The following is a 12,938-nucleotide window of genomic DNA, read 5'->3' as shown; positions in this document are numbered from 1 at the left end:
TATTATGATGGTGCCTAAACCTCCTGGCTACATTGAAATTCAGTAGCAGAGAGTTGTCTTGTTATGAACGGAATTCCTCTAAATTGGTTACTATTTTGATTTTATTTTTTTATGTAGATCATATTACCTTTTATAATTTATTAATTATAATTTTTAAAATTAAAATTTTACATCAATAAATTATTTAAGTTTACAATGCATAGTGCATAAATTAGAGATACTTAAATAATAATTAAAATACTTATAATATTCATTATTATACGATAAAAATTATGCACATACATAAAAAATAATAATATTTAAAATTTTATTTTTAATTATTATATATATTATATAATAAATTAATGTGATAATATTTATTTTATATATATTTTATTAGTCATTTACATGCTTTTAATAATAAATAAATATAATTTATCAAATATTTAAAATATAACTATTTAAAATGAAAATTGAAAATTGAAATAATAAAATCTAAAATCTCTTAAATTTATTTAAATACACTTATTATCAAATTAAAACTGTGAGTGCACCTAAGATATAACCATTAAAATTATTAAAATCAGTTATAATTAACTATCTATTATTAATAACAACTATCAATTATATTTAATAGTGAAATCAAATAGATTCCAAGTTAAATGAAAATATTAAATATTGAAAAATTATTGAAAACTCTTAATATAGCATGCTGAGATGATACACAAATTACAATAAATCATTAAAAATTTTAAATCTACATTGAAATTAAAATCAAATCAAATTTATTAAATTTTTAATTTTTAATACTTTATAGTAACATTCTTTATTTGGTATACCAACTCAGCGCATTAAATTAGTATCCAGTAATGTATAATAAGTTGCCTAATTTACTTCCTTATCTTGTAATCCAGATAATTCGCAACTTCTACTCCCAATAATAACCCACTTTGGTTTTTAATTTGATTCAGATATGTGAGGCTTTAATTTAATTTTTAAAAATAAAATTAGGCTAAAAAATTTAGTTATAGATAAGTGAGCAATATTTAATTTAAATTTAAATAATCAATCAAATGAAATTAATTTAAAACTTTATTTCAATTTAATAATATTTTTAATACTATTCGATTTTAAATTTTAAAAAATTTAGTTCAATTTAATAATATTTTTAATACGATTTTAAATTTTAAAAAATTTAATTATTTTACCTCGATTTGATTTTAATTAAAAAAATTAACAAAATTATATCAAACTAATTTGTTAAAATATTATGTCATTTAAAAAAAATAAAATTTTAAATAAAATCAAAATATTTTTAAAATATTAAAAATAACATGTGAAAAATAAAAATTTTATTAAAAAACTAATTGATTAATTAAATTTTATCGATTTGATTCAAATTAATTTTTATATTCAATTCAATAAAAATTAAAATTTCAATTTTCAAAATTTTTATATACAATTCGATTTTGAACTAGTAGTGGCCAACTCCTTGCTGCCTACGATTTTTAGCAAGCACATGGCTATCAAATTTCAACAGATGATTTTAGCTCTTCAATCCTCTTTGACAAAAATAGCAATGGTAATGTGCTTTCGGCCAGCAATATCCGTAACTTGAGGCCCATTTGCAGCTAATAACTGATTAAAATGGACTTGAGCACTCTACCTTCGGCTTTGTTTAGGTCATTAATTACATAAACTCTTGACAAAATTTTATAATCAAATAACCTTCTAATTTAAAAAAAAAATAATAATTAATTTAAAATAAGTGTAAAAATTAAAGTATTATAAAAAAAATTATTGAAGTAACTTTAATAAATAAAATATTATTATATTTTAAATAATTAAAATATATTACATGCTGGTACAATATCCTCAATTGCAATAAATTTTCACCTAATCTCCTCCGATCAAGTCTCTTGCCCACCAAACTTTAGGGGAAGAAGGATATGACCAAATGCTTCCAATTTATGATTCCGCTGCCCCCACAGAAGCCGGTGATCCCTGCAACCCAATCTCCCCGTTACCTTAAGAAACACTGCCTACTCAACTGTAGACTCTGTACATTTGTAGACGTAAAACTCGTCACAAAACTGTGGAGCAAAGATTTACAGGTGTCCATCAAGGAACTAAATGATAGAATCCTATCATAACAACCAGATATCAAGATGATAAGATTAGAGAATAACAGCAATTTACACTGACCAGTTTAATCAAAATCCACACTTTCTCCAGTAGAAAAGATGATGTAAAACAGGGCGGACAGAAAATATAAGAGCGATGTGAGCCACAGAAATCCTTGGAATGAACCCACCAGTTCAACAAAGAAACCTGCCCCAACTGTTCCCACAATGGCTGCTAAAGTCCCAGCAGTATTTGAAATTCCTAAAACAAAGTAGAGAGTTGTTAACCACACTAAACTAAACTTTTTGAGACACCTTCCCATCAGTAGGACTAACCATAAATTGGTGTTAACTGAAAAATTGGATCAGTCTTATTTGGTTGTTTGTCAAATCAATAGGTTACTATTATTCAAAATTTTCAATTTTCGATTTCAGGTAGTTCAGTAACTAACTGAATCGTTCTCAATTTTTTGTTATTTTATAGATTTTACAAAATTTTCCAAATAATAAGAAACATTAGAAAGGCCCAACACATACCCAAATCTGAAAAATTGAACCAAAAACTTCTGTTTTGGCTCGGTTGTGTATCCTATTACAGTTTAGCTTTCATAATTAATGAATTCAGTTTTTTTATTAGTACAGCTTGATATGAAACAACCGAACACTCAGGCCCTATTCACCAATTTTCATAAATCTTTTTCTCCCTCAGTTATCTTGTTTACTGCATCCCCCTTCTCTTTCCACAGAAAAGAAGGGCCCATGAGTTGTTTTCTAAAGTCATCTCATCCCAAAATATTAGATATAGCAAAGCAGATCAGCTCAAAACATATTGCAGTAAATCAAGTGAGATCATTATTTCAAATATGAATTTAGTTGTACCATGTAAAACACCAGTATAATGTGGAGCAATCTCCTGCAAAAAGAGGTAAAGTGCAAAAGATCAGGGAAACATTCAAAATGGAAAAATTATCGCAGCTATAATTCAAAATTCAAAGTTCAAAGCTCTTTAGCACAACTAACCTGAAAGTTCACAAGAAAACCCGAGTGACTAAAAGCTTTCAGTGCAACACCTAAAGTAAGCCATGCAGATGCAGTAGATGGACTTTTTGCAGTAGTCAAAGCAATAAGAGCAATCGCAGGACCAACAAAACCGATTGTCTGCAGAGATAGAAATCCAAGACCTACTGAGCAATTCAAGAAACCAGACATTGATGCATTTAACAACAATAATGATAATAATATTATATAATTTTTTCAAGCTGAAAATAGAAGCAAAAGTCACAATTTTCATGGTGAGCAGAAAATAAAAGATTCAGAAACAATCTTAGTGTGAAAAGTTCCTAAATTTATGACACATTTTTAAAGAGATACGAGTTTGATACCAAAACTTTGCTAAATTACAGCAATAAAATAAGCTATAACTTTTAAGAATCAATTTGCGCTTTGGCTATAACTTTTTAAGAAAACTAATAGAAGTTGATTTTCCCTTTCTTCCAATTTCTTTATATTTAGAATACATATCATGCACATTTACTCCCATGTATCATAAGCAAATAGCACGCTTGCACAAACTAGACCATTACATGTGATCAGAACAGATAGTATTCATATTGATGATATTAAAAGAAAAATACACCTGCATGATCTTGCGAGTCAAAGTGACACTTGTACCACTCCGTATTAACATGTCTGACCACATGCCGCCCAGGAATCCCATGAATGCCATCAAACACCATGGAACAGCACTAAACCAGGCTGCTTGTTTAAGGTCAACATGAAATATCTGCAGTTAATCTCACCATCTTAGCTAATGTATTGTGAAATCGATTTGTGTCAAACCAATGCTGAATGGTGAACCACAATGTTATCCAACTATTGGGTTTTACCGTGTTAAAGTATATAGGCATCCAGGAAAGAATAACAAAAAATCCCTGCAGAAAGTTTCAAATATAATCAGCAACAAACTACAAGGTCAAAATATAGTGTAGTACACTGGACCACACAATGCCTACAACATACCACATAGCACACTCAGGAAATTAGGAGCAAAGATTTCAAATTTAAGTGATGATGCAAATATAGTACCCAGCTATGCATCGAATTTGCGACAATTAGGGACCATGTTGGCATTTTAGACAACAATCGTCTGAATGGTGGGATAACTCTGGCTGGCTTGGGATTATTCTCCACTGGAAAAGATTTCTGCTTCTTGCTCATAATGTACTCCAATTCACATTTTGAAATCTGGGAACTTCGATAAGGAGTACTTGATATTGCAGACAACCAAACCAAAACCCAAAGGAATCCAGAGAGTCCAAAAATTACAAATGGCCCAAAAATGCCACCTTGTGACATGAGAATTGGCGATAGCGTCAGTCCTATTGCACATCCAAGCTGAAAACCAGCCATTGCAATTCCAACGGCCCTGGCACGCTCTGTCTGTGGAAACCATCTAAAAGAAAAAGTTTACAGTTCCTTCAACATTTTATCCTGACCACTTCCTAACTACAAAAGAGAAGTTGTAGAGAGGTGCACGATTTACGTCATCACTATGTCAGCCATTATCAAACAAGATTTAAATCTCATCAATACCTTGCTACCATGTTGTTCATGCAAGGAAGAGCCACACCTTCTGCTACACCAAGCATAGCTCGCATGGCCATTAAAGCCCATAAGGAAGTTTCAGCAGCAAAGGGAGTAAGAAAGGTAGCTAATGACCACAGTGCCACACCCCATCCCATGACTATTTTACCACCATAATAATCAACCAAAGTCCCTCCAGCTATCGGAGAAATTAGATATCCCCAAAGGAAAGAGGACTGCCAAAAATTTCCACCAATCAAACAGGAGTGACAATGATTAAGAGTAGGTAAATCACTACATCACAAGCAAATAGAATCTATAAAATTACTGCACTAGTACGGGAATTAGCATGGCTAACCGAATAGTTCCTTCCAAAGAGGCAGTAATTGTTCCAAAATTCAAAATTGTGTTCTGAGATTGTTTTTTTTTTTTTTTATTTGGAAAAAAGTCAACCCATTTGTTATTCTTATCTAATGACATGAAAATTTTGAAGTTAAAAAATAAAATAAAATAAAAAGTGATAAATAAAATACCACCTGAACAATACCGGAGAAGGATCGGCTCCATCCGTGACTAAGCGACAAGGGAACAATCGCCACAGACATCACTACACGATCCGCATTACAAAGCGCGAGTGCCAAAGCAAGCATAGCAACCACTTTGACCCTCTCCGATGTTATGAACTCCACAAAGCGCGGCGCTTGCGACTCGCTATCATCCCCTAATGAACCGAACGGAGAGTCATCCGAAGAAACCCTAACTCGCGAGAATGATTTTGTACGGAATTCAACTGAGTCATGCCGTAGTTGAACTCCCAGAGAGCTTCGTGGAAAGGAAACTTTTCTGTAGTATTTATTATTCTTAGGTAATTCAGCAAAAGGAGAGGGAAATTGAACCTTTAAAAGATTGAATTTGAGGCTTGCGTGGTTTTGGAACAGAAAAAAGGATTGAATGTTGTTTGGCCGATTAAGAAACATGGAAGAGTTCATCTTTTGAGTACCTCTTGGCTCTTTCTGACTGAATATGGAGCCACCGGATCTTTGTATAAACTAATACTAATATATGCAAATTATTTTTATTAAATGACCCGACTGCCTTGCCAGCTGATGCACAAACGTCAAACGAGGAACTGCACAGAAAACATGAGAAGAGAATCAAACAAAGATTCCATGGCAAAGTGAAGAAAATATTCTAAGATTGCTAGAGAAGGAAACAATCAAACCTGAGAGAGATGAGGAGGAGGAGAGAGGTCCAAACTTCTATGGAGGGAGGAAAAAGTGAGGTGGAGGGTTTTAGAAATGGAGGGCAGTGAGACAGAAACGCCAAAATTCTGCGTTTCCGCACTCGTGTGATTCTCTTCTTGCAGGTTCAGCCCGTTGGCTTTTTCCCTTTTTCTCTTTTTTTCTCTTTTTTTCGTCTCAAAGACGATATTACCATTCAATAAAATGGCTTAGACCTGTACGAGATAAACCCAACCCAGCTATGGCAACGGATGAATATGTTCCACCGAATTTTAATATAAAGGAGGTGATTAATTATAATTGAATTTGGAATAGATTTAAATTTTAAAAAATATTTATTGTGGGTTTGGATGAAATTTTGTTTAATTAAAAAATTTATAAAATATATTTTTTTATTTGAGTATAAAATATACTTTGCTCAAAAATAAAAGTGAGATTTTTTTTTCATATTAGCATTTCGTTTGATATGCATATGCTTACGGGAGTAGCATTTCTTTTCTTATAAATTTCCATATACTATAAATTATTATCATAACAAATTAATTAAAGAATAAAGAAAATATTAAAGTACATACTAATTTAATTAAAAAATTAAAGCTATAATTTAAAATTATATTACTAAAAATATGTTGATTTGTTCATCGAAAAAAAAACGTTGATAACTTGAAAACTTCTCGACTAAGACTCTTCAATTTGTGCGACACTGGTATTATTCTTTAAGAATATAAATAATTAAAAGTAAAATTCAATTCCACGAAAAAAACAATTTAAAAACTTATCTTGTTGAATGAGAATACGCTCTTAAAAATGTAAATTTAAAATGTATTGGGCGTCAAGCTTATTCTCAACAATATGTACAAGAGTACATATTTAAAAAATAAAATAAAAGGCTTAGTTTGCTTTTTTCTTTTTTCTATTCCTTTTTTTTCTTTCTCGCAATCATTCAAACTTATCATTTTAAAGCGATGGTGTAAAAAACATTGTCATTAAAACTGATAAAGACCTCCGTCACTAAAAAATAAAATAAAAAAATACTACTGATCTTTATATTATAAAAAAATTTATCAATTACTTAATTTTTAAAAAATATTAAAATATTATTAAAATTTTAAAAACATATTATAGTTAACAGTAAATACTGAAAAACTATTTAATAAAACCGAAACATTAATTAACAAATTTTTCTAAAATACAAAGATAAAACTGTAAAAATATTTACCGGATAAACATAAGATACAAATATTAATGTCAATTTTAAAATCGATAAACTAAATAATAAATTTTTTAATAACATATAAATTAAATGATAAAATTTCCTTGATTTTAAGTTTAAATTTATTTTCAAAACTTTATTTATTTTATTATTATTATTATTATTATTATTATTATTATTATTATTATATGTAATTTAGATTTCATATACAACTATAAAATTTAAATATTATTGTTAATTTTATTTAATACTAAGAAAATTTTAACAACAAAAAAATTAATTTGAAATCATAAACATATTTAACAAAATATAAAACTACTAAATTCAATTAACTTAATTTTATTTTTAGTATTCTTAAGAAAATGTCAACAATAAGAAAATTAATCATAAACATATTTAACAAAATATAAAACTAATAAATTCAATTAACTTAATTTTATTTTTAGTATTTTAAAGAAAATTTTAACATTAAGAAAATAAGTTTGAAATCATATACATATTTAACAAAATATGAAACTACTAAATTCAGTTAACCTTTTTTTAACAAAATTCACCTAACTTAATTATTTAAAAACCTTTGTGAAATAACGTGGAAGCTTTTATTGACTAAATTAATTCATCGTGTCATAATGAATTAACAAACACTTAGGCATTTGCATATTTTTAATGATTTTTTAGCACATAAATAATTACTAATTCAGACCGATTCAGTGTTAAATCACAGACACGTCAACCAGCCACTGGTTGAAGTAGCTGAACCAAATCGATTTTAAGAGAGTAATCAAATTGAATTAAAGAAATCAATTTAGCTCAATTGTTTAATTCTGAATGCTAATTACAACTCATAGTGACAGAAATTCAAATAAGGGATTTTTTTTAAAGTGTTTGGATAAAAAAAAAATTGTTCAATATATGTTAAAAGAAAAATATTTGTCAAACCAAAATATTTATCTCTCGTGAATCAACTAAGCAATTTAGAAAAAAAAAAAAAAACTAAACAGAAAATTAGAAAATCTAACTGAAAGAAATCAAATCATTCAATTCAGTTTAGTTTTAAGTTATAATGAAAAAAACACACCCCTACTGTCCAAGTTTAACAGCAATGATACAAGGTGACCAATTTATTTCATTTTAGGATAACAGTAAGGGACATCATGACCATTCCCAGATAATATAACATTTACTATTAGGCAAGACGCACAGTTAATGGTGGCAACTGTTTTTATAAAACTTAAAAGAGACCCAAGTTCAATCTCGGTTCTCCTACCCCTTGTAACCAATAGATGTGCAGTTACTAAAAGTGTATTAACCACTATGCTAATTCTACAATGAGGATATAATATTATATTAGCATATGACATAGTATGACAAGCCACTAAAAAGTAGACACGTAGTTCAAATATAACTATTGTTTTAAAAAAATGAATAGTGATTATAACTTTTTGAGGCTCTCCATATATACGTATTTGTCTATAGTTGGATTGTTATTTTTTCATCCTATAGTGAAATAGCTCAAGTATAAGCTAGTTTCTCCATTTATTCAGCTTTTATCCACTTTAAGCTCTAAGCAAACTTGAAATTATATTTTGAACTGGGGCAACAAAGTAAGAAAGTATATTGCAATCAACATTCAACACGCTTATCTCTCTTTTTCTTTTTCTCCATTTAATTCTGTGAAATAAAAAATAAATAAATAAAGCAGTAATGTATACCAAAACAACCAAAGGCCTGATTAGATAATATGTATTTTGCTCTGATATTTCTGGACCTAATCCAATCATTTTTATTTGATCAAGTCAATAATCCATTCTTTCAAAAGCAAATGCAAAAATCAAATCCATCATTCCTAAAATTTGGAACTTCATACCCTGGATAATGTTTCAACAGAACAAATGGATAAAATCCTAGCTGTCGAGAAACAGCAAAGACAGCCATTTTACAGTTCAACGAAATTTAAACAGAAAACAAGTAAATAGATTCCCAACTCTTTCAATTTATGTATCTCATTGTCCAGGCCTCTCCTTTCCAATCTTCTTAAATCTAAACCCAGACCTCTTGGTTATTACATCAATGGTTGATCAACATCTGTTCCGTAAAAGAAAAAGGCTTTCCCTTCCTTTTTTTTTTCTACCAGAAATGGTAAAAATAAATAAATATATTCATTAACTAGACTGTGGCAATAGCACCACCCATACACAAAAGGATTGATATATCTTTTGGTGAGAAGTAGAGAAGCAAACTTTAAGCACAAAACAAAACTACGTAACTCCAGCAAAGTAACCAATCCAGAAGACAAGAAAGGAATTGAAGCAAAGGAGATTAGCTCCAGCAAAGTAACCAATCCAGAAGACAAGAAAGGAATTGAAGCAAAGGAGATTAGCTTGAACTCGAGGAAACAGATGAAGGTTCAACAAAAATTCAAGACCATGATAGACCGAAGGTAAAAGAACGAATGAACCAATCTGTTAACCAGAAAGATAATCCAACAAAAATCTGAAAATATATAACCACAAAATAAGCCAGATTATTTTTCTTCAGCACCAAAAATATGAAAATATTTCTAGAATTACCAGCAAACAAATTCATTCTTTCAGCAACAATTAGAATTTGACATTAACACATCCATCAACAAGAGTCTAAATAATCATTCCTAATGTTATGCTATTCGTTTAAGTGAAATGTGAATTATCTTTTACAAACAGGAAACTCACACTAAGGTACAAGTTATTGTCATGCAACAAGTAATGTTGACGCTATTCCCAAGTAGAAGAATCGAAAGTATTGAGCTGACAAAATCAGCAAGAGTGAAATTATTGGAAAGTTCAGTACAATGTAAAATCTAACAAAAATCCCTCTCACCATGCCGACACAAAAGTTGTAAAACATAAAAAAAAAAAAAAAAAAAAAAAAAAAAAAAAAAGCATAAAGAAAAAGTTAGGGTGTATAGGCAACTCACAAAATCTTGATATTTCCATGACAAGATGTAGTAATGACAACTTAATCAGACCATCCCTTCAGCAACCTTCCAATGTTCAAAGAGTTTAATAATGTGACCAGAGTTGAATGAGTAAATGTAAGTCCATCATATGCTTCCCTCATATTATCCGCCAACACTTGTGTCACTTTTCCTATTTCCATTCTCATATTATCCATCAAAACCTTCCTCAGCTGTAGCAATTATATCATTGTCACTTCCACTGTCTAAACTCTCAAGAATTGGGATAATCCAATTTCCACTTGCTGTACCTCCATCATGTGCTAAAGAAACCAAAGTGTTACTTTCCTTCTTCACTTCCTCTTGAGGTTGCAACTCTCTTGTATTTCGAGAACCAAGTAAGACAAGGTCTAACATTTTCCTCCGAACAATAGAAATAGAGTTTGGTGATATCAAACACCCTTTGACATATGCTTCTCTAAGAAACAAAGTATGTGCACCTCCCTTTGTTGATATGTAGAAAATCCCAGGATGTTTCAAAAGCAATTCTCTCACATTTACTAACATACCAAAATCCTTTCTAAAATGTGCCAATCGTTCAACCTCAACCATCTTCTCCACAGTTAAGCTCAAGAACTCATGAATTATTGCAATTGCCTGCTTCTCATACCGCTCTACCCCTCCACAAGAACGCACCTTAACAGCCTCCTTTGTCTCATAGGGTTTCAAATAAGGAAGCCTTTGCCAATTCTTCATTTTCTCTCTCAACCCTCCCTCAATCTTAAACCCAGTGGGAAAATTAATGGGAAAGGCAAATTTAATCTCAAACTCACTCAACCACTTCTCCTTATATTCCTTCTCTCTCCATTTTTCAATTTCAGCTATTCCCAAATCCTCAGCTCGGTTCACTAGTTCCACAGTTTCCAAATCAACTAACCTAAAATGATCTTTATACTTGCGTAAAATTGAGTCCCTAAAATCTTCTGGCAAACCCAATTCTCTCCTAATCAACCCCAAAGCATGAACGTGAAGAATCCCACTTCTGGACATCAACAACAACTTCTTTACTCTCCTCACGGATTCCAATTCACAGTCCTTAATAATATTCTCTTCTTCACTAATCAAATCACTCAGTTTCTTTGCGATTCTACAACATAGATTTCTCCTAACAGGGTGCTTAAATACCTCAAACACGTGAGGGTATTTCTGGACAAATGCACCCACACTCAAGTTCAATCCGATAATGTTTTTCCATCGGGACATCAATTGTATGGAGACATAAGGGCCGCGTTTTCTGCTGGACATTAGTGCGTGTATTTTGATTATGTTTTTGAGTTTCTTGAGGTCAGTAGTGAGTTTGTCTAGTTTAGAGTCTCTTGTTCGGTTCTCCAAGCGGGTTTGGGCGGTATCTGCAGGTTTTCTCCATCTTTTTTGGACAAATGAATTGAATGGACCAAATGGGATTTCGGGTAAGCTTCTAGTCAATGGAATAGAATGGATTTTGACTTGAAGTATTATTTGAAGGCGAAAAGGTTCAAACAGCATCATATTATTTGATTAAACCCTCACAAAAAGAGATAGTAGTTTATTGATTTGAGTCATCGTATCTACTTGACACCAGCAAATCAACAAAAATACAAATTAGAACGGAAATTAAAGAAATGACAGCAAATAACTTACTTTGGCCAGTTGCCTCCCATCATCACCACCAGCTCTCTCCCTTGCATATCCATTCACTGATCGACTCCCGAAATAGAAACGAAAGGATTAAACTACATGAAGAATTAGACCAAGAAGCGACGCAAGCGAAACCATAGAGAATAATTGCTTTTAAAAACCTTTACATCATCACAGTGAAAGGAGGTTGAGCGATCTAAGCCATGAAAATGGCTTCTTTAACGAATGAGAGGGATTATAATCTGGGCTTTAAGTTAGCCGATTCTGAGCTTAGGTTTTGGATTTGCAGACTCGGAAGTTTAAAATTGGGCACCGCGGTGGAGTTGGGTTAGCTGCAAGCAACGGTGAAACTGAAAATGCCTTGCTTTATGTTTACTCTATTTGCTTCCACGAAAACCGGTTACACCGCGATTAAATTTATATTTTTCTTAGGAATTATTAAAATAAAAAATAAAATAATAATCGTATAATTATTTTAACCTTTTTAATGAAACTATATTCAATTTAGTTGAAAACCAATTTTAATATTTTATAATTATTGTGGTTAAATTTTTAAAAATATAATAATATTTTTTTGAAACTAACTATAATAATAGTTTTAATAAATCTTGGATGTGTTTGTTAATTTTTAAAGATAACATACATAATAATATAAAATTTAAATTAATTTCTTTTATAATATTAATTTCAGTCTATTTAAAAAAATTATTTATAAATTTATTCATAAATTAAAAAATAAGCTGAATTCACAAATTTTAATGAGCTAAACTCATAAATTTTCACAAGTTAAATATTATAAAATTTAAATTTGGCTCATTTATTAAATAAATTTAAAAATTAAAATTAAATTTAACTTATTTAAAAATTAAATCGAACTTATTAATTTTTTATCAAATTGAATTTCGAATAAATCATAAATAATTTAGTTTATTTATATTTTTATTTATATTATTAGATCGCATAAAGAATATTTATAAATTTATAAATTGAGTTATTTGTGATTCATTTAAATTTAGTTTTAAAGATATTTAAAATTCATTTTAAAAAAATATTTGAAATTAACATTGTTTCAGTTTTGGTCGTTAATATTTTATTTGGTGCTAAAAATCGTCAATGTATGTTTATAATGTGTATCAACGCCATTAACAAGAAATCACAAAGACTAGGGTAAGTAATTTCAAAATTGG

General features: G+C 30.0%; 2 protein-coding genes across 5 annotated transcripts; both read right to left on the bottom strand.

Moving 5' to 3' along the window:
* Nucleotides 1-1,785: 1,785 nt before the first annotated feature.
* Nucleotides 1,786-6,134, bottom strand: LOC110609250 (probable anion transporter 4, chloroplastic). 4 transcript variants are annotated; one of them, XM_043954177.1, is made up of 10 exons: nucleotides 5,908-6,124; nucleotides 5,222-5,814; nucleotides 4,695-4,921; nucleotides 4,188-4,554; nucleotides 3,989-4,033; nucleotides 3,739-3,885; nucleotides 3,123-3,260; nucleotides 2,982-3,015; nucleotides 2,185-2,364; nucleotides 1,786-2,072 (listed from the first exon to the last, which is right to left on the bottom strand). In XM_043954177.1, exons 2-9 carry the CDS (start codon nucleotides 5,672-5,674, stop codon nucleotides 2,189-2,191), a joined length of 1,587 nt encoding a protein of 528 aa, XP_043810112.1. In that variant the 5' UTR covers nucleotides 5,675-5,814; nucleotides 5,908-6,124; the 3' UTR covers nucleotides 1,786-2,072; nucleotides 2,185-2,188. The 4 variants fall into 4 exon arrangements, 3 of the variants coding, with proteins under 3 accessions (XP_043810112.1, XP_043810113.1, XP_021604393.1); XM_043954178.1 differs by having other exon boundaries at nucleotides 1,786-2,038; XR_006350024.1 differs by lacking the exon at nucleotides 1,786-2,072 and having other exon boundaries at nucleotides 2,256-2,364; nucleotides 3,123-3,283; nucleotides 5,908-6,134.
* A 2,828-nt stretch (nucleotides 6,135-8,962) lies between these two features.
* On the bottom strand, nucleotides 8,963-12,131 carry LOC110609251 (protein ROOT PRIMORDIUM DEFECTIVE 1). Its single transcript, XM_043954146.1, has 2 exons — nucleotides 11,919-12,131; nucleotides 8,963-11,810 (listed from the first exon to the last, which is right to left on the bottom strand). The coding sequence occupies exon 2, from the start codon at nucleotides 11,620-11,622 to the stop codon at nucleotides 10,285-10,287; it is 1,338 nt and encodes a 445-aa protein (XP_043810081.1). The 5' UTR covers nucleotides 11,623-11,810; nucleotides 11,919-12,131; the 3' UTR covers nucleotides 8,963-10,284.
* Nucleotides 12,132-12,938: the final 807 nt, after the last annotated feature.

The sequence above is a fragment of the Manihot esculenta genome, chromosome 2 (genome assembly GCF_001659605.2).
Source record: "Manihot esculenta cultivar AM560-2 chromosome 2, M.esculenta_v8, whole genome shotgun sequence".
NCBI classification, from domain to species: domain Eukaryota; kingdom Viridiplantae; phylum Streptophyta; class Magnoliopsida; order Malpighiales; family Euphorbiaceae; genus Manihot; species Manihot esculenta.
This window is presented reverse-complemented; position numbering and strand designations above follow the sequence as displayed.